This window comes from Carassius gibelio, chromosome A20 (genome assembly GCF_023724105.1).
Source record: "Carassius gibelio isolate Cgi1373 ecotype wild population from Czech Republic chromosome A20, carGib1.2-hapl.c, whole genome shotgun sequence".
Lineage (NCBI taxonomy): Eukaryota > Metazoa > Chordata > Actinopteri > Cypriniformes > Cyprinidae > Carassius > Carassius gibelio.
Window position 1 is genome coordinate 20,271,269 of NC_068390.1, and position 22,235 is coordinate 20,293,503.

General features: G+C 38.7%; 1 protein-coding gene across 4 annotated transcripts; it reads left to right on the plus strand.

Annotated features, from left to right (window-relative positions):
* Nucleotides 1-842: 842 nt before the first annotated feature.
* LOC127938378 (influenza virus NS1A-binding protein homolog A) lies at nucleotides 843-19,862 on the plus strand. 4 transcript variants are annotated; one of them, XM_052534963.1, is made up of 15 exons: nucleotides 6,987-7,200; nucleotides 11,889-12,150; nucleotides 12,389-12,513; nucleotides 13,060-13,229; nucleotides 13,359-13,434; nucleotides 13,515-13,688; nucleotides 13,776-13,901; nucleotides 15,954-16,061; nucleotides 17,007-17,133; nucleotides 17,221-17,448; nucleotides 17,529-17,650; nucleotides 17,729-17,855; nucleotides 18,078-18,209; nucleotides 18,370-18,543; nucleotides 18,619-19,862. In XM_052534963.1, exons 3-15 carry the CDS (start codon nucleotides 12,403-12,405, stop codon nucleotides 18,873-18,875), a joined length of 1,932 nt encoding a protein of 643 aa, XP_052390923.1. In that variant the 5' UTR covers nucleotides 6,987-7,200; nucleotides 11,889-12,150; nucleotides 12,389-12,402; the 3' UTR covers nucleotides 18,876-19,862. The 4 variants fall into 4 exon arrangements, with proteins under 4 accessions (XP_052390922.1, XP_052390919.1, XP_052390923.1 ...); XM_052534962.1 differs by lacking the exon at nucleotides 6,987-7,200 and adding an exon at nucleotides 843-865 and having other exon boundaries at nucleotides 18,370-19,862; XM_052534959.1 differs by having other exon boundaries at nucleotides 6,985-7,200; nucleotides 18,370-19,862.
* The last annotated feature ends 2,373 nt before the right edge of the window (nucleotides 19,863-22,235 follow it).

Consider the following 22,235-nt stretch of genomic DNA (forward strand, 5'->3'; position numbering starts at 1 on the left):
CCATTTCCAATTCACTAAACTAGACCTACTCAGAGACAAAACCGAATTTAGTATCTCCCCGATAAAGTTAATGTTCAGAAATTGGATTCATTAAAAGAGAGAAGGATGAAAAGGTGGTGAAAGTGCTTTGAGAGAAGTGCCTGGTAACTACCACGATAGCAGTAGAAAATTATTACCCAGTATTTTTCATTCACATTTACTTCACATCAGCTTTTTTATTAAATGGCTTTTCCTATTTCCCATTTAAAATGAATGATGACGCAATGTGGTGGCTTTAGCTTATTAAACATGCTTATGAAATATAATTTATATTTCATGTTGATTCAACACTCTAAATAAATGTTCTCCAGGGTGTATAATGATCTACATTTGAGAAAGCATTTCCTGTGTTTGTGCACAAGTGGCATCCTGAATCACATAACCACTGATCACATGATCTAACCTCACCCTCTCTGAGATGGGGATTGACGTCTATATTGGGTAACCAGAAATGGCTGGTCATATTGAACATTGATTTATCTGGTTTGACAGGAATTGACCAGTGCTGGAACATATTGCGTAAATGGCTGATCACAAGCACAAAAGTGTGTCAATGGATGGACTCCTGAACTCTTAGTACAAATACCAATGAATTCCTAATTTCCTTGAGTGTGCAATTTCTACAATCTGCTTGGTTTGACTGACTTGATCGTTGAGTTGATCATGCTTTGGTCTAAACATGAGTATATAGGACATAGAGCACCTTTCAATAGAGCATAAAATCTAAACACACCACTGAAATTTGGACAAACGAATATTCCAACAGTAATTCAAGGAATTTCAGTCAACTAAGGATTTAGAAAAGGGGCAATAAGGCTCAGATCAAGTAAGTTGCATTTGATCTTTAAAGATGAACCATATTACTATAGCATCACCAAATGTAACATATTGTTTTCCTAAACACTGCCATTTTGGGGACTAGTGTTAAACTTATGTTAAACAAATGTTTGATTGATTTGATTAAATGCTGATACATTCCTAAATGTATAAAATGCATTAATAATATATAAGATGCTTGAATATTTAGTTTAATTGTGAATTTAATTTAAATGACATACTGACAAGTGTAAAAAAAAAAAAAAAAACGAAAACTGATTTAAACAAGAAAAACTGAGACATCAGTTAGACAAATAGATTATCTTTTAATATCCCAAATGCTGTCATGTTGGGACATGTGAATGGAGGAATGTAATACGAATTAAATGAATAACAAATCCTTTGCAAAATCACATGATGGGCATTTAATAGGATTGGCATGTTGACGTTAATGAATTTCAGGTTCAAGTAGTTCAAGACCAACAGGGAACATCAAGAAAAGGGGCGAGTGAGTGAATGTGGGAAGAAAGAGAAGGAGAAAGTAAACAAATAATAAAGATGGCAGGCAAGAGAACTTGTAATTTAATTAAAGGTTTGGCGGCTGTGTGCGTTCTCAGACTTAATGAGCAGAACTAAATCTAAATAGCAAAAAACAAAAGTCCTATCAACAAGAATATATGGAGCTCTTAATGGGAATCAGACATTTCTCACCTCAATGTTCTTCTGTAAGTGAAGTTTCTCTAGAATTATACTGGTTTGGTAAAGTAAACTCGTCTGGTGGCTCAAGGCCAACAGCAACCAGCACAGTTCTAAAGGGTGTGAGAAAATTTCTGACCTACTTACCACAGTCAATGGTAAAGCGAGGGGTTGAGTAGAACAAGGATGCTGGCTGGACTAAGGGCATCTGAGGGAAAGTAGATACAATAAACTAGACAAATAACCACCAAAAAGAGAGACAGACTCAGTCTGAAACCTGAGGAAGCTGAGCTGCTGCCCAGTGAATGACTAAACAGACAATATTTTATATTATATGAAGGTTGGGGAATAATAAGTAAAACTTAACTGCATTTTCAAGAGTGTTAGCTCAGCTGTTGCAAAAAAAAAAAGTGTAGCTGTTTAGTTAACAAGCCACTTTTTTTTTCAAATAAACACTAAACCATTAATGCAACTGCACATTAGACTGAGCTGAGGTAGTTAAATCTGTGTGCTCTCCCTCTCATAGTCCGATCTGTTCTAGTGAACCAGTTCATTTGAAATTAAATCCTATTCTCATATGCAGGATTTAATAAAGTTCTAATCATTCTAGAGAATCAGTTCATCTGAAATGGTCATCTCTTATATGTCACACGCAAAGGTTCAATTCTTTCTAGTCAACTGGTTCAGGACAGCTCCTGTAAATTAACAAAAAGCTAAATATTTAGCTCATAGCTATGCTTTTGACTCCATCAAATGAATTAGAGAGTTCCCAAAAAGACTTCCAAGACATCTAAACATAATATCCAATTATCTTTAACAAATTAGAGCTTTAGTGACAATCTAATAAATATTTAGTGACTACAGTGTTTATGTCACAACAGAATTATTATAATTTTTTAATGTAAACATGGTGCTGCACTTTCCGGCCAGATAAAGGCAATAGACAGTAAAACATCAGTAGTCTTCCTAGTACTATACTGCTTGTGAATCCAACAAATTCTACACATGATAATCATATACAACAGAGGTGGTGACATCCGTTCAGCTCCAACCCTAATTAAAACTCACCTGCCTGTAGCTTTCTAGTAACCCTTTGACCCTTCATACCTTGATCAGCTGGTTCTGGTGTTTTTGATTAGGGTTGAAGCAAAACTCTGCAGGGCTGCGGCTCTCCAGTACCGACGTTTATTTATTTATTTATTTTTAAGCAGTTATGATCCAGTTAAAGAATAAGGATATGCAATCATTAGTAAAATTGAGAAGAAAACTGCTATCAGCTCATTCAAATGTTTTTTTATTATTTTTATAAATAAACTAGACTACTGGTTACTACTGTATAGACTACTAAAAAATGTATGAGAAATTATTTATCTGCAAATAATTATGTTAAAATATGAAAATGACGTGAGACAGGTTTGTTTTCTTTCTATAAATTAAAACTGATGCTCAACATTTTGTTATGATTACTGTGTGATATCGTCAATAAAATCCTAAGTGAATAATGGCCAGATCTGCAGAATAATGAATTTAGATGTGCTACATTCAACTGCTCAATATGAACAATAAAAATTTCAGATAGCGGTTGCTGCCGAATGAATGTCCTGGCTGCGGTATTAGATGCAACTCATAAATCTAATGAGCCATTTTAAGGTGTAAAACAACATGTTGTTAATCATTGCTGATTTATTTGCAGTTCTAGCATCAATTTGTGGCATTTTAAATTAATACTTGCAAATAGCTTGTGCAGTTTGTATCGGAGTAATGAAATTATGAAGCATTGGCAGGAATAGATTTAAAGACTGTGATGACCTTAAGGGAAATTGTTAAAATGAACAGTTTTTATATCCATAGGGATATTACAGACATGGATGAGATCTTTAGTACATCCTGGAAATGGATTATGTTCCATTTAGGACCTGTATGAGAAACAGGAAGGTTTACTCAGCAAGGATGACTCATACTGTAAATCTACTGTGTATTAAATCCCCTAGCATTCCCTTTAAATCATCTGATAGTGGAACCATTTCACTTCAACACAAAAAATACAGATAAGCCAGCTTCTCTAAGCGTACATTGCAGTACAGTATGTAAGCATGATTTAATTATGTATATGTCTTCATACAGTACACTGCACTATCAAGTTTTACTAAACTGGTTTACCCATATATGAACATTGAATCGCACTTACGCATAAAACTAAAGACTAAGACTTAAAACTAAAGACTATTTTGAGCATCCTGACAAGCTCAAAATGGCAACACTGGCTGGACTAACAGTATGAATTTGAGGTGAAGCCATTTGTTTTTTGGAACTAATAGGAGAAATAGGGACTGTTCTGGAAACGTGTTTGAAAATCATTTTGGCAAATTCACTTGGTGATATTAGTGGCACAGAAATTACTTGGGCTTCATTCAAGAAGTAAATGGTTCATAAAACTATTATCATGTAAACTGATGAATTTGAAATCACACTCAAGCCCACTTCAGGTTGGTGGAGAGTTCCTGCCTCAAGTGGAGGAGTTCAGGTATCTTGGAGTCTTGTTCACGAGTGAGGGAAGGATGGAACGTGAGATTGACAGACGGATCGGTGCAGCTTCTGCAGTAATGCGGTCGCTGTACCGGTCTGTCGTGGTGAAGAAGGAGCTGAGCTGTAAGGCAAAGCTCTCGATTTACCGGTCAATCTACGTTCCTACTCTCACCTATGGTCATGAGCTGTGGGTCATGACCGAAAGGACAAGATCCCGGATACAGGCGGCCGAAATGAGCTTTCTCCGTCGGGTGGCTGGGCGCTCCCTTAGAGATAGGGTGAGAAGCTCGGTCACTCGGGAGGAGCTCAGAGTAGAGCCGTTGCTCCTCCACATCGAGAGGAGCCAGCTGAGGTGGCTCGGGCATCTATTTCGGATGCCTCCTGGACGCCTTCCCAGGGAGGTGTTCCAGGCACGTCTCACCGGGAGGAGGCCCCGGGGAAGACCTAGGACACGCTGGAGGGACTATGTCTCCCGGCTGGCCTGGGAACGCCTCGGGGTCCCCCCGGAAGAGCTGGAGGAAGTGGCTAGGGAGAGGGAAGTCTGGGCGTCTCTGCTTAGACTGTTGCCCCCGCGACCCGGCCCCGGATAAGCGGAAGATGATGGATGGATGGATGGATGGACTCAAGCATCTAGCATGCTATTGTGAAAATAACTTGCAAAAGATTTTCCATTCCTCACAGTCATATTTCCTTTTAGGGTACTCCTGCTCAACAAATATTCATTTTTTTAATTTAATGAAAAAAATTTTTTTGGTGCTGATCTGATTCAAATGTCCTGCCAGGAACATTCCCCAGCCTCATATGTTAGTTGCAGGACATTGCCTCTCACATTAAATATTAATACTGCTGCTGTCAGAACACATCTGTGCCAGTAGACTGAGCCTGAGGATTTCACACAAACTAAATAACCTTTTGCGTGCACACACACACACACACACACACACACACACACACACACACACACACATACACGCACACACAATGTGATTAAACAAACCAAATATACATGAGGATTCAGACTGGCTGTGTATCTGTTTGAAACTTGATGGGACAAGAACATAGCGCTAGCTCAAAACTGACACTACAAATCTCATCAGTCTCAGTCTCAAAAAGTTCTGGAGGGCAGTGCTTATGCTTCATATCTGCTCTCATGAACTATATAAACAAAAGGTCACAAATGGTATATTATGTAATTGCTGTATTTTTTAATTAGATTTATTATTCCAAATTCACACGAATATTACATATAGAGGCATCTAGCAACTTGTTTTTTTTTTTTTTAAGTTACAAATATGACAAAAACTATTAAGTTACTTCTCTTACAGTGAGTATCTGAAATAACAATATTTAAACAATATATTGTAGGATCCTGCATTATGTTAAGAAAAACAGCGTTTTTCTAGACACATGAGCAGTCATGTTACATAGAAATAGGTCAACACTTTAAATAAACACAGATTACAATAGTTATACCACAACAAAGAGAACAAGCCCACTCTCTGGTCCCTGGACAGACACTGATCTGGCTCCCTGAAATGCCACAATGGTTTTGTGTGTAAACAGGATCACCAGTTTAATCCCGTCCTTCAGTTATGCCTACAACTTTATAAAAAAAAAAAACAAACAAAAAAAACGTATGTTGACAATTGCTTGTCAGTTCAGTTGTTGGAGAGGATTTGCACACAAAGGCCAGGATGTTTCTAGGGCCTCTGTTACTGGCATTGTTCAGTCAGTGCATTACGCTGGCTGGCACTTACAGAATGGGCAGCTTATACCTTGAGCTCATGGGTCTATAGTCGTGCCGCTGATCCATTAAGCCAATTAAGATTTACAACGCTGGCTAAGGCAGAGAGTCTTACCTGTGCAGGAAAGAGAGGATATTAAGGGAAAATTTGGCTCTGACAACATGCACCCCTGCATCACAGGAAAAGCTAAGCTTCTTTGCTCATGAGGAGATGAAGGAGTGCAATATCTGATATGGTATCAGAGGTCTCGACATATAAAAGACATTATCAGGACACTCACCATTCACTAATTTGTGACCATATACAAAGTCTCAATGGCCAGTGACCACATGCAAAGATAATCACCCTACAATCACTGACGTTGGATGTGTAAAGCCTATTGCAAAAAAAAAAGAAAAAAAAAAAAAATTTCCATGTAATGTTTGTATCTAAACCATAAGGTTCTAAACCTCACTCAAAACCCCTGACTTACAATGTCTCGCCCTCAGAAAGTAGTAGTGTCAAAATATTAAAATATTTATGATACATGTCAAAAGATAAGTTGAATGTCAGTCATTTTAAAACTATGCAAGCCCATTTCTGCCGTGGGTTAAAAACATAAAAAGATAACTGTGACTTTTCTCTCACAATTCTGACTTCTTTTTTGGAATTCTGAGTTTTACATCTAACAATTCTAACACAGCTGTGAGAAAAAAAGTCTGAATTCTGAGATAAAAAGTCACAATCATCTTAATTTTACATTCCATGGCAGAAAAAAATCAGTAGGCTATTATGAAATTAAAACTCAGAATTCAAAGAAAAAGCAGAATAATGAGATAAAAGTCACAATAACCTTTTTTATTACTATTTGTATTTTTAGCCCATGGTAGAAACAGATGTCCATAAAATCTTGGTTCAGGGGGAAATATTTTGGAATAATTTGGACACTTCTGCATGTTTTCATGTAAGAAATAGATAAATGTCAATTTACATGTTTAATTAAGTTTAAGCACTTTAAATTATTCAATAGGTTATATTAAAATAATTGGCCCGACTGAAACGTACTGACTAGTTTATCTATACGTTTTTCCTGTCTATGGTTGTCCACCGATTCCAGGGCCCGCCCCGGCCCGCCCTCACACCACAGTCCGTCGGTACTTTTCCGCAGGCGGAGCTCTAGCTTTACGTCACACGCGATTTCAGGCCCGGTGGCTTTGTTAAGCTCGTGCTCCAGCGTCTCTGTCAAACCTCGTTCACCGATCTAACCCTCTCGAGACCCGGAACGACAGGGTTGTACAAACGCAGAAACGTGTCATATCTGTTGCTTTTGCAGTCCACAACCAACAGCTCTGAATTGACCTTAAATATGTCTACTATCATCTACCGTCAAACAGATCAGGTAAGAATCAAGCTTATCGGTAAATTTGAAGTTTCACGCCTCCTGTCTTCCTATGATTGGTTAATACTACGTGTTTCTTTTATTTGTTTTAATATGAAAATCTTAAGATGATTTGCTTGTACGTTGCTATTCCGTATTACACGTACGCTTGTATGTACTCACGCAACTGCCATATGGTGCGTTGTAATCTGCTCTGCGCGTGTCTTGAAAACCGCAGGCGTTGCTCTATTCAGAGAAAGAATCCACCCGCGTGAGTTTAACGTTTGCAGCTCGCAGGAAACCGTTTTTTTTAAGTATTTAATTTATTTGGATTTTTCTATTTGTACATTGTACATTTGTTTCACACATATGAAAATAACGTACAAAGCACTTTTTTATTATCAGTACGAAGCACTGATAATAAAAATAAAGAAATAATTATTAGTAGTATTACGAAATAAAGAAATAAATAAAAAATATACAAAGTAAACGTTTTTTTTTATTTAACGTACAGCGATTGTATTTTCACAATGTGGCATTTAACGTAATCTAACAGAATTGTAGGTGCTGAAATATTGCACATTAAATATTCATTCGTCAGGCAGTTAATTTAACGTTAACTTTCCCCAGACTATATATCATGTCGTTTTTTCCCGTTTAATTATAAAATGGGCTCCATACACGTTCAAATTTGCTGTTTTCCCTGTAAATTGTGATTATGCTATTGTCCTGATTATTGTCTGCTTAACGTTACAAGGTAAACGATTTTCAATTAAAAAAAAAAAAAAAAAAAAAACGTTCTTCATCTTTAAAATAATCGTAAATGTCGACCAAGACGTAAATGAAATATCAGAAATGAAAACCAGGATGGGACAGTTTCAGTTTATCTAGGTTAAAAAGAGTGGTGTGGTTCATAGAGACCAGTGCTCGTATATTTTGATGCAGAACATACATTTTTACCTCCTCGTTGATCTTTTGTCAGGAAGATGGAAAAATAACGACCAAGTCCTAGTGACCTAGATTTGGATTTTACCGTAGACTTGGACGAGACGTTCAAAAAAGGGTCCCGGCTCTGTATGATGCAAGCACTGTTGCCAACTCTCGCGAGACAGAAAAGCAACCACCGCTTCAGAAACAAGCACAATATTATTTGATTATTTATCATCATCATCAGTCTGTATTATTGATTATTTATTACCAATAAATGAGCCTGCAACAAATTACACTGAAATCACTCTTTTATTTGAAAAACAAAAACATGTTATTTGTCAAAAATCTGCTTTTTCCATCTTCCTGTATGACTTCTGTGAAACATGAAAGGAGATTTTTTTTTTTACATTTATTTTTTTTATATGCAGAATATGGAAATGACAAATGCTGGGGAATTTCATGTCTGGTTATGGTTCCCCCCTCGTTTTCTTTCTATGTTCTCACTTCACACCTGAAAATGCTTGCAGTCATTTCCAGAACCTAACATTGTGTTCACATTCCCACAGTATATAATACAATTTGTAATCATGTTTTATAATCCCATTTGTAAATCAAAGGAAGCAGCAGTTTCACTTCACACAAATCCATTTCCGTTCTATATCTCCCCATCTGTCTATGGATGACCTAATTGTCACCGCAGTGCTTCATTTGTAAGGGAAATGAATGCAGTGAATCCTGTGCTCCTTAAACTACTACCTCTGCTTGTGCATTATTATCCATAGTTTTTCCTAAGAGTTAAGATGCTGTTTTTTTTTGTATATATGTTATTTTATATTTTCCTCTATTGCATGTTGTGGTTAATGTGAATCATTGATACTTTTTCTATGACGGCCACTGTCTTCTGTCTCCTGTCTCTTTTCCTTTCAAACATTCTTTCTGTACGCGGTGAAGGATTATTCAGTTTTCCAGCCTGTTCTCATGCATGAGGTCAGCTGGTGCCTCTGTTAGCTCAATGCTTAAATTGTGTTCTCCCATTAACCTTTTTCCATAAAGGTTATCATTTCATTAGAGTGGTGCAGAGATAAAATGCCAAGATAAAAATAGCAGCTTTGTTGCCCTTTGCTTGCATGATGTAATCTATTAATTCACAGAGCAGTTCAAAAAATTAATTCTATTAAAAAGTACTGAACTGTAATTATTATGATGGAGCAGTCAGTATAGATTATTTCCATCTATTCCATTAGGAATTTACATTACATAAGATCTGCTCCTGCCTTTGGGGTTTATGGAAAGAGTAGCAGTGTGTTTTAGTTTAGGCCGAAAGAGAATAAATCACTGGTTTTGCCAGGTGTTACGTAAACCCTGGAAACGCAGCTAAGACTTTAGTCACATCTGAATATGATTTTATTATATACATTTTCTTTCACAGCCTCTTATGATCTTGCACAACAATTTTGCCATTATATTGTTTCTTTAGTTGAACACCCACTTCCCAAGTTTCTACACATTTTATGCAAATTCACTGTTGTATCAAGCTATTCATGAGCTCAAAGGTACATTGGGGTATTTATCAACTCCATAGATGTATGTTATTAGTTATTCTAGACATCCAGGGACATTTAATTGAAATAATTATTATCTGTAAAACATGGCATAAACGTTCACAAGGTCTTATTTCCTGGGAAAATTTGGTGTGAATCGCTTTGCATAGAAAAATTGGGCAAATATAGATCTAAATGTTTGCAAGCCTGTGTGTTTCTGACGCTGACTAATGTAGTTCACCTTTTTCTCAGAGCTGGCGGAGATCCCAGAGAGAAAGCATAAAACCCATTTCTTGCAAGTCACGATGAAGACCAATATAATTGCAAATACTGCTTGTCGTCCTGGAGTGAACTAAGAGCAGGTTTAACTATCTACAAATGCATGCAACAAACACATTGTCCTCTTTAGCCTTAGCTTTCTTTTTTGTATGGCCTTAAGCGATACATTAAGTTGTTGCTCAGTCTGGGTTATCTGTTGAGTACTTTTGCAGAGTCAATAGAACAACTGTTGTGTGTTTTAACCCATTCCTCTTTCTCTCTTGCCCCACTGTCAGTCCCACGCTTATCGACTGCGCATGCTGTTCACTGCATGCCAGAGGGGGCAAAAAAGATTAAATGCAGTCTTTCAAGAGAGTTTTCTGCCACAACGCATTTCGGTATCTGCTCATCTTTTTGTCTTTTCACCCTCGGCTCTGTCAATAATTTTGTGTGGATGCTGTGGCTGTCGCTACACAATGGACAGATTTGTGAGTCTATCTGAAGCTGCAGTGTCACCATAGGCTTTGTCTGTTGTCCTTCCTGTAAATGGCCTGGTTTAAAGTATCAGTCCCTGGTTCCACTCCAAGTGGACCAACCACTCTCAGATTAAGGTCACTAGTGTGAAACTAGACAGTTCAGAATCATCAATGAGTGGAAAGTTTCACGTTTTCAGAGTCAATGACATGACGCTGATTTCGTCTTAAATGAGTCAAGGTCAACACATATAATACAATTTTAAATAATGTGAATAATGTTTAATTTTAATGACAAGAAAAAGTTAATTCAGGTTTTAAAATGAGGTATGACTCAAACTTTAAATTTATGAAAGGATAATAATAATTAAACTTATTTTCAAGAGAGTTTCAGATTTATTAAATAAAAACACATAATACATGCAAGTTTTTTTTTTTAAAGAAAATTATTTTATAACTTTATCTTTTTTAAAGATCCTTCTTTAAAGCTTTTTTGAAGCAGGAAAGTGTTTGGATTAACCTTAGATGTGATATTTAGTGGAATAAATTTAGTTGAAAAAGGAAGGGCATTAGTTAGAGCTCACATAAAAAGCACAATTCAGTGGTTTCTTGGTCTTTTTGCTTTTCCTAGTGCTTGAAAGTGTTTCTCCAATGCCATTTATCTTCAAAAGGAAGCATCCCAATGATGATGTAAATTTAAGGCCTAGAGTTTTCCGATTGCTGTTTTCAGTAATCAACCCCTGAGAAGGATAGAGCAAGAGAGGATGAGCAGATTATCCAAAGACCTCCACTGCCTACTTGGAGCATTTTTGTCGACTGAGGCTGAAAGTGCATAAAAAGATGTGAGTGGAAAAATACTAGCAGGTTTTCATGTAAAACATGAGGATTCCACACTGGAGCTCATTTGTTTTTCGCTTCTGCATTTTTCCATCCCCACACAGCTGTGGCCACATTATTGTGGGAATGTGATAAATCCATCCAAATTCCTGACAAAGTAATTTTTTAGGGTTGTGTGACCATCCCCCGCCCCTAAAAGTTGGCCATCTGCTGGCTAAATGCGCTTTGAAAGACTGGTGGAAATTTCCGGAAGCATGTGGGTGTGGTAGAGCCATGTGATTAAGTGGGGAAGAAGATGGGGAGAATTTGTGTGTGTGTGTGTGTGTGTTGTCTGACCGAGGGAGGGGTTAACGGAGGGTCTGAAAAGCAGCTTCTTGAATGAAATCTGTATGAAACCGATTCTATCCAGATTAATTTGAACTCTCTCTGCAGCAGGGGTGAAGGCTGATCCTGAATAAGGCACGTTTAACACCATGAAAGCGATCAGTTGCATAAAGCTGGGTCATTCTGTGATTGGCAGCTTTTTTGTGAACCTTTCATTTCTGTTAGTTCATTTTAAATCAGTATTAGATGTTGTGGCCGTTGGCATCCTAGAAATTGCCCTTGATGTTATCAGTGTTCCCGAGTTAATCAGTTGTCACAACCCCTTGTTTGTTTGTGTTTTTTGCAGGTTATAATGCACGATCAGCACAGAAAAGGTTTGAGTCTATAGCCAACGGGACACGCGAGGACTTGATTGCAGTCACTCTAAGCCTGAGAGTTTGAGTCACCTCTGACCCCCTGCCGTGCCCTCTGGTTGCCTGGCTTTGCCTTTTCAATCCACTTCGCAGTGAAGGAAGACCTAGGCTCCCATTTTTGGTTCTACTTCACTCGTGCCTTTTTACGGCTTTCCCAAGTAAACTATCTCCCAGACGTACGTCATTCGGTATTAGGTAAGTGCATGACTTGTACATGAAGCTGTTATGTGTGCAAAATAGCATGGATTTATTGTGATTTTAGACTCTGATAGCTTTTTAGCTGGCAGCTAAAATGAGTGATACATTGTATTTTATGTGTATTTGTGTGTGTGTGTGGGTGATGTGTTTATGTAAGATACACAGTGTGGGATGGATATTTTGAGGTAAATTCATAAATTCGACTTAAGCCTGTTATCGTTTTGCTTTTGCAAAGGCTTAATTTCCAAAATGATTCCCAACGGATATTTGATCTTTGAGGATGAAAGTTTCCTGGATTCCACTGTGGCCAAGATGAACGCCCTTAGAAAGAACGGCCAGTTCTGTGATGTGAGACTTCAGGTAACACACCCTTTTTTAAACGTATTATTCTCTGTGTCATTGAGACAGTTGAAACAAGACTCAGGGAAGAGTGTGTTCATTTATACGCATGTCCTGGATCTTTGAATGGCTTTTAGCCATGTGACGGACAAAGCCAAATCCCTCTGTGTTCAGAATATTTCAAAGGCTGAATGGGAGGCTTATCATTATCTTAAGAGATTTAATAGTTAATTCTCAAGATTAAATTCTTTCGATTCAAAAATATTTTCTAGTTCCAAATAGACATACTGTAAGTGATCAGGATATTTGTTTTGGTATTTAATGAAGTTGCCAAGCTCATACTAATACTTGATCTTTGGGATTTATTCAGAGCAACAGCATAGCATACTAAAACCCACCCAAAACACCTTGGCAGCTACATAGCAATGCCAGAATCATGGCAATGACATTTTAATGACCAACCACCATATCTGAAAATCCAGATTTATTTTAGGTAATTTATTACCTGTTAGTAAATGAAATAGAAATGTCATAAAAGACTTAACATTTGTCCTTTTACCTTTGCAGGTGTGTGGCCATGAATTGATGGCTCATCGGGCAGTGTTGGCTTGTTGCAGTCCATATCTGTTTGAAATCTTTAACGGTGACCTGGAACCTCATGGTATCTCTCATGTGAAATTTGAGGATCTGGACCCCAAGGCTGTGGAGATCCTCCTCAACTATGCTTACACTGCCCAGTAAGACACACACAACGTTTAATCAGCCATTTAGAGCCATCAACAGGCAGTTTTTTTTTTTTTTAACTATATTAATGGCTTTCCATTTGCAGCAACCAATTATGTTTGATATTTATTGTTACTCTGCAGGTTAAAGGCAGATAAAGAGCTGGTTAAGGAGGTTTACTCTGCAGCCAAACGGCTCAAGATGGACAGAGTGAAGCAGGTATGTTAATCAAGCATGTGTTTGTGTGACCGTTTTACTTGAGATAAAATTCTAACCTACTCTTTTGTCCTTGCTCCCAGATCTGTGCTGACTATCTTCTCTCCAAGATGGATTCCCAGAGCGCCATCTCCTATCGTAATTTTGCCAGCTGCATGGGAGATGGGCGCCTGCTGGGCAAGATCGACAGCTATATCCAGGAGCATCTTCTAGACGTGTCTGAGCAAGAGGATTTCCTCAAGCTGCCACGCCTTAAGGTAAGCTGACCTTTAACCTTTCAGGTCATGTACTAGTCTTTATTGTGCTCTTATGTTAAATATGCTTTCCTTTGGTCTGGTTTGTAGTTGGAGGTGATGCTGGAGGATAACTTGACCTTGCCTAGTAATGGCAAGCTGTACTCCAAGGTGATTGGCTGGGTGCAACGCAGCCTGTGGGAAAATGGTGAACCCCTGGAGCGACTGATGGAGGAGGTGGGTACTGCGCTCCACTGTGAGCTTCTCTCTCACTTCCCTCCCTTTTTCCCCCTCGTAATTCATCCCATTTACAGACTTAACAGGTCCGTTCACACCAGCCACCTTAATGGTAGAGGTTGGTTGGATTTGTTCTCTTTGCCTTCCATATATCTTTTTGTTTCCTCTCCCGCTTCACCCACAATTCACCCCGGGCCTTAAAGAATATACATTTAGGTACAGAACGGGGCTGTTACACCCTCCGCAAAGGCGAGTGGGTAGTCCAGGTGAGCCAAACTAAAAGCCTCCTGAATGCTCAGTGCTGTGCAGTAACTGCAGCTACTCTGTCTGCTCCCAGAGAGTGACATGACATGTTGCCGTCCCAATGACATCTCTCTCTTCTCTAAGCAGGTGTGTGAGTGTTTGAGTGAGTGTGCTTGCTCTGGGAACCAACACTAACAGTTCTTCCTCCCCACTGATTTATCTCTCCTTAGGTTTATTAGAGCAAACATCAGCAGGATTCTTACAAGACTGAAGAAACCAAGACTGGGGCCCTCCAGGGTAATGAGTCAGTGAAAGAAAGAAAATAACAAAAGAACGAGAGGGAGCTGTGGTGAAACGAGAGCTAGGCTCCTGTCTCTTAAACAACTGCACTCACCTACAGTACATAGATCATTTAAAACAACACTTCAGATGTCCGAGTACCACCGCAGTGAACACGTCAAGACATTCACATATTTAGTTCACTTACTGTAACTGACATATGCATGCAAAGTAATGCAAAGCATGTCATACAGTTGTTCATGCACACACTTACAGTACAAGATATTCAGATGACTGGGACACAGATATGAATGTTTTTTACAACTAAGGCATTTTACATTTACACAGTAGTATACACCTTTCATTCGTACACGAGCAGTATTCAGAAGAGAGCCATCAACTTCACAAAAGGCTTCCACACTGCACCTACAGTGTGTTTCATCCTAAATAGAGGAAGTGGAAACTGAGTGAAGCTTATGTTCAGAAAGTCACTCTCAGTTCCTACTTCCTTTTAATCTGCTTTTGGACACATTCCCAGCACAGCTACACAGCAGTGACAGCAACAGGCAGAAACACGAAACATTATCTTTTTTTTTTTTTTCAATTATACAAAAAAAGACAGAGAAAATAAATAAAATTATTAACCTATAAAACAGTACTATAGCTATATACAAAAGGCCTCTTTTTATTTCAGCAGTACCTACTGGTCCTGTTTCATTGGCATCAGCACTGTGCACTGGTGGTTACAGGCAGCTTAAAATGTTTAACTTCAGACACTTTCTCATTGTGCAGGGCACTTAAAAACATTGATGCAACCTTGCTTTTACCATTATATATACTTACAGATATTTTAAGTACCTATAGATAAATATACTTAAATGCAATTCCTAAATAACACAGATGCACTTTTTTATATATATAGTTTTTACAATCTGTACTTTTTTTTTTCAATCCAGTTTCATTATTTATTTATTATTTTTTCAGTTATTTGAACAGAATTTTGTATTATATTTTTTTGAAAATAGCTTAAGGATGATCCTAGATTTTTTTTTTTTTTTTCATAAATGAAGCACAAATTTTTGAGCTGTAAAAGTTGAAAACAGCTAACCAGTTTTGTACTGGAATTTGTGTGATGACGTCTGACTTGACTAACCCCCTCTGCTGAGAGGATGGCTGGAGGATGACCGCGATCATGCACTGGCGGAGCTTGTTTGTCTATTTCCTTCTCCAAACTCTTTGTCAAATGAAGGTTCCCCAAGATGCTTTGTGACGAACTGCATGTGAACCACATTCTGCTGTTTTGAGTGCAGTGAAATGTCCAGAAGATCTTTTGAAATGGTCCTGAATCCACAACAACATTGTGTTTTTATTCTTTAAGAAGCTTTTTTTTTTTTTAGCAGCATCTTGCAGCAAACGAGCACTATGGCCCTTTCCTCCTTAACTTTCCTTCTTCCCCTGACCCACGTAGTTGGGTGCTCTGTTGTCATGGACACAGCCACATGGGATCTGTTGTTGCTGTGTGTTTTGCAGGTGCAAATGGTGTACTATTCGGCCAATCACAAGCTGCTCGATGGGAGCCTGCTTGATGGGCAGGCTGAAGAGTTCGGCACTGAGGATGACCACATCCAGTTTGTGCAGGTACACAACCAGCGCCGAGCTCTTCTCAGGCTGGACCGCAGCAGGCCTGTAGCAAATACAAGATTTAATGCTAGCAGAGCAGCTGCTTTGTTGTGCTGGGCTGTTGAATCTGAGCTGTTTGAGTTCTAGTGATCACGGTGTGTGCGTGATGAGTGTGTTGATTGGGTTTTAGTTTTAGTGCTGTTTATATTGTGGCTTTACATTAGAATTAGATCGATGTAGATATAAGGTTAAAGGAATAGTCCAAGGTTCAGTACAAGCTCATTCAAAAGCATATGTGTCATGCTGTGGTTTATTACAAAAAAAATTTCTATTTGTCCCTCTTTTTTCCAAAAAAAGAAAAAAAAAAGGCACTTACAATGGTAGTAAATAGGGCTAATCTATACATTTTAAAATACTCACAGTTCCAATAGTATAGCTACAAAACAAACATTATTATTCATGTTAACTTGATTCTAGTGTGGGCTGTGGACAAAAAAACTGTGTGCAAATCTTTTCTGTACAACGTTATATCCAACTCTGTTGCTAGGATAACATAAAGGCTAAAATGACTGTAAAAGATTTTAATAACTTTTAAGCTGAAATACACACGTTTTATTAGAACAATTAATGGAAGACTTTTATAAAGTGATAAGCTTAATATTCTATAAAAATTGGCCCATTCACTTCCATTGCAAGTACCTTACCAAAACTTCAGTTTTTGCTTTTTAAAAGAAAATGAAGCATGAGACAAATTAGTTTTTGTGGCATTCAACATTATGCCACAAATGCTGTTGATTGAACTTAACTTTTATTGAACCCAGAATATTCTTTTAACCTGATGGAGGCCAAGCATCTGGTAAGTTGTTGAGTTAGGCTTATGCCTAGAAAGGGTCTAGGACTGTATGAGGTTGTGTGTATGTGGACCATGGGCTCGGAGTCTGTAGCTGCGCTGTGCCTTTGCAGAAGAAGCCCCCACGTGAGAATGTACACCGACAGCTGAGCACCAGCTCCTCTGGCAGTCTCTCCCCTGGATCCGCCAAACATTCCTGCAAGCAAGACTGGAAGTATATTGCTTCCGAGAAAACCACCAGTACGTTTGCATCTTTAAATTCTCTAGATAATCAAGACACTTTTTCTGCAGTCCCTTAAAGTCATCTTTCTCTTTCTTTCCCCACAGACAATACATATCTGTGTCTGGCTGTGTTGAATGGAGTGCTGTGTGTGATCATTCTCCATGGGCGCAGCAGTCCCCAGGCCTCACCCTCGGCAACACCTTGTCTGACCAAAAGCCTGAGTTTTGAGGGCCAGCCACTGGAAGAGGAACCGGACAAGCTGCTGGCACCCATGCACTATGCTCGCTCTGGCCTTGGCATTGCTTCTCTGAACGGCCGACTCATCGCCGCAGGTAAGTGGCTATCACAAATTCCATAGAAACACCTGTCTCTCTTGCTTTCATTGAGTAACTCTATCCGATCCGTTATTCAGGTGGCTACAATCGGGAGGAGTGCTTGAGGACTGTGGAATGTTACGACATGAAGACCGACAGCTGGAGTTTCATTGCTCCAATGAGGACTCCACGCGCTCGATTTCAGATGGCCGTGCTCATGGTTTGTACATGGTTAAATGGGTGTTAAGTACAGCCTTCAAAGGCATGGTAAAACAAACTGTTGTTGTTATCCAATCAGGGTCAGCTTTATGTGATGGGTGGGTCCAATGGCCATTCAGATGAACTAAGTTGTGGGGAGACGTACAACCCTAGTGCTGACGAGTGGACTCAAGTTCCTGAGCTCAGGACCAATCGTTGCAATGCAGGTAAAAACTTGACTTGTAGCATTTTAAAATGATTGTTTTTAGATGAAATACTATATCCTTTTAATGTCAGCCTTATTTCGGTTATAGGCCATAACATAAAATATCAATTTCTATCAGAATCTGTGCATTCCTTGAAATCAATTTTAAATATGTCTGTCCAACAAAGAGAATACTGTAGCTTTATATTTATCTTATATTAACTGCTTGTTTGACTTTCCTCAGGTGTCTGCGCTCTGAACAACAAGTTGTATGTAGTTGGGGGATCAGATCCATGTGGACAGAAAGGTCTGAAGAATTGTGACGTTTTTGACCCTGTGAGCAAGGCCTGGACCAGCTGTGCCCCTTTAAACATCAGTAAGTCACGTTGACATTACAAAATATTACTATAATTGCTTCCACAGAGGTTTTGGGCACATAAGGGATCACAGCTTAATCGTACAGCAGGGATTACAATGATAAAAAGCCAGATGGATCTGCAGATACTGTTCTCAACATTATTTTTGCGCATTTACAGAGAGGCATCAGGCTGCTGTGTGCGAGCTGGATGGCTTTATGTATGTGATCGGTGGAGCAGAGTCTTGGAACTGTCTGAACAGTGTAGAATGCTACAATCCAGAAAACAACATTTGGACCCTTGTTGCCCCAATGAACATAGCCCGCAGAGGAGCTGGAGTGGCCGTCCATGAAGGTAAGCGAAGGACAAAATGCTGGGATGCTAACATGCAGCTTGTAGAAGAAGCTAACCAATGTTCGTCTTTCTCAGGTAAACTGTTTGTGGTGGGTGGCTTTGATGGCTCTCATGCCCTGCATTGCGTTGAAATGTACGACCCTGCCCACAACGAATGGAGGATGCTGGGGAGCATGAATTCACCACGCAGCAATGCTGGTGCAGCCGTGCTCGGTGACATCATCTATGCCGTTGGTGGTTTCGATGGAAACGACTTCCTCAACTCAGTTGAGGCCTACAGCCCTAAAACCGACGAGTGGAGCCCCTGTGCAGATGCCTTCACCAATTCTTAAAAGCCAGGGGCCAGGGAACCAATGGGGGTGGGGGGTTATCTCACTCAAACTAACAGGCTTAGTGACGTAATCGTGCTTTGTGATGTCCTGTATGTATGCGGGAGGGAGGACGGGTGGGTTTTTGAGGCATCAAGGGGTAGGTTCTTCTTTACAGGGGTCACCCATGAGGATGACTTTTCTTACAGTGTTTGGGAGGAGGTGGGTGGGGGTGGTCTGTTGGGGGTTGTCAAAAGCAACATTAAGCCTTTGCATATTGCATACTTTATTTTTGTTGTTGTATATAGTGTTTCTTTTTTCCATTTTAAGGATGCCAACATTTATTGTACTTACTGAGGGTACTTTTTTGAGTTGAGTAGTTTTGAATTTCACCATTTTCAGCAAGTTGAAGACCGCATTGATTGGTTGAACCCATTAAGGAAGTGATTCAGCTTGAATGTTTGCTTTATAGGTTTATTTTTAATATTGTTAGCTCACTTAATTTGAAGTTCCATGCTTATACAAAGCCTTATTTTACAAAACATTCAAACACATGGCTTTCCTTTTTGTATCATTAGCCATGACAGTAGGATTACTGTACCAATCTTTAAAGATGGCCTTTTTTTAATATTTTTGATATACTGTAAAGTAACCAATAGATCAATGGATGAGCTAGCAGACACACAACACCCATGAGGTTAATCAACTTTAATCGGTGCCAGTTTAGCTACACTCACATGAATATAATCGGCCATGCTTTAGTGCTTCTGCTCATTAGATCTTGTTACAAATTTTTTTTTGTTTTTTGACCGATTCAAGGAAGCGAGGTGATGCTCATTTCCTTCTCAGACCATTTTATTTTTCATGTGCTTAGCATTTGGAAGCAAAAAAATTAAAATTTGGCTCCATGGTTTTGTTTTTCTCAAATTTAATAGGGGGAGGAAATTATGTACTACATTTCTTATGAGCTGATATTTAGTAATTAATAAACCATTTGAATCTGTAAAAGTATCTGTTTGTGTGTCAGCATTGTATTGAGTATGTGTCATTTAACTTGATTGTGTATTCTTGAACGGAATTCTTTTTTGATTATATCAAATGTTACATTATTCTGGTGGGATAACACCAATATACATAAGTGAATTTAGGATCAGAAGAAGGGAAACAAGGCAAAAGAAAATGTGAATTTACAGATCTTTCCTTCTGTGCCGTTAGCTATGATGCTGGATTACTGTATTTTATGATCCAGTGGATAGTTTATTATAAGTGCATTTATTACACTGGTTGATTCATATCCAACAATTCCTCATCCTCACTCCATTCACAAATACTAACAGGTCTTAATCCCAGACTAATCATGTCAGTTGTGCTGTCAGAAAGTAGGCCAAAAGCCACACAAGCTCAAGGTCTACCGGAAGGATTACAGGTCTTTTCTGGCACTGAATATCCATTGGACTTGGTCATGAAGTCACTGCAGGGAACTGGTACTTACCTGTGATTTCTGTGAGATAAGGAGGACGGATGAGGAACTCATAACATGTTAAATGTATACCGAAAGAACTACATGATACATATGAGTTTTTGAATTCTGCTGGGCTGAATTTTCCAATTTTATTTTTTTATTTAAATGTAATCACGGGCTAGAAGGGCCGTTATAGTTTGCACATGCGAGTTTCCTGCTTCTCGCGCATGATGCTGTATTTTAAAAACGCGGCAACTTAAAATAATGAAAAAAAAAACATGTCTCTAGACCTTGCAGGGTGTTACCTTATTCCTTTTTTTTAATGTTTATATGTTCACATACAATTTGGTCATTTACTGTAGTGTCTCACGTTCGTACATTTTAGTTCATCCAAAAATGAAAAATCATTCATTAATTACTCTCCTTCATGTCGTTCCAAAACATGAGACCTTATCCCATCTTCGGAACACAAATTAAGATATTTTTTATGAAATCCGAGAGCTTTCTGACCTTGCATAAACAGCAATTCAACTCACACGTTCCAGGCCAAGAAAGGTAATGTAGTAAGGACATCGTTAAAATAAACCAAGTGACATCAGTGGGTCAACCTTAATGTTATGAAGCTGCGAGAATACTTTTTGTGTTCTCTTTTCCATCTACATGGAATTAAAGAGTAAAAAACTTTGCAAAATTATTTAAATACTGTGATCATGTCTTTTGACCTCAGTGATCTATGAACACAGCTCTTATCTTGCTAATGTCATTGAGCTTTGGAGTAATCTTGGACATTCACTGTTCCCATAATCTCATATGGCCCTCAAACTGTGATGTCACAGTGCTACTTTACAAACCAGAAACCCAAATGAATATACTCAGGTTATACAGTATTGTTCAAAATAATAGCAGTACAATGTGACTAACCAGAATAATCAAGGTTTTTCGTATATTTTTTTATTGCTACGTGGCAAACAAGTTACCAGTAGGTTCAGTAGATTCTCAGAAAACAAATGAGACCCAGCATTCATGATATGCACGCTCTTAAGGCTGTGCAATTGGGCAATTAGTTGAATTAGTTGAAAGGGGTGTGTTCAAAAAAATAGCAGTGTGGCATTCAATCACTGAGGTCATCAATTTTGTGAAGAAACAGGTGTAAATCAGGTGGCCCCTATTTAAGGATGAAGCCAACACTTGTTGAACATGCATTTGAAAGCTGAGGAAAATGGGTCGTTCAAGACATTGTTCAGAAGAACAGCGTACTTTGATTAAAAAGTTGATTAGAGAGGGGAAAACCTATAAAGAGGTGCAAAAAATGATAGGCTGTTCAGCTAAAATGATCTCCAATGCCTTAAAATGGAGAGCAAAACCAGAGAGACGTGGAAGAAAACGGAAGACAACCATCAAAATGGATAGAAGAATAACCAGAATGGCAAAGGCTCAGCCAATGATCACCTCCAGGATGATCAAAGACAGTCTGGAGTTACCTGTAAGTACTGTGACAGTTAGAAGACGTCTGTGTGAAGCTAATCTATTTTCAAGAATCCCCCGCAAAGTCCCTCTGTTAAAAAAAAGGCATATGCAGAAGAGGTTACAATTTGCCAAAGAACACATCAACTGGCCTAAAGAGAAATGGAGGAACATTTTGTGGACTGATGAGAGTAAAATTGTTCTTTTTGGGTCCAAGGGCCACAGGCAGTTTGTGAGACGACCCCCAAACTCTGAATTCAAGCCACAGTACACAGTGAAGACAGTGAAGCATGGAGGTGCAAGCATCATGATATGGGCATGTTTCTCCTACTATGGTGTTGGGCCTATTTATCGCATACCAGGGATCATGGATCAGTTTGCATATGTTAAAATACTTGAAGAGGTCATGTTGCCCTATGCTGAAGAGGACATGCCCTTGAAATGGTTGTTTCAACAAG

Excerpts from the sequence above, each read along its gene's own strand:
- LOC127938378 (XM_052534962.1), top strand. The coding sequence starts at position 12,403 with ATGATTCCCAACGGATATTTGATCTTTGAGGATGAAAGTTTCCTGGAT. Across the intron at positions 13,435-13,514 it reads AGATGGACAGAGTGAAGCAG|ATCTGTGCTGACTATCTTCT; the intron begins GTATGTTAATCA and ends CCTTGCTCCCAG. Across the intron at positions 18,210-18,369 it reads CTGTGCCCCTTTAAACATCA|AGAGGCATCAGGCTGCTGTG; the intron begins GTAAGTCACGTT and ends GCGCATTTACAG.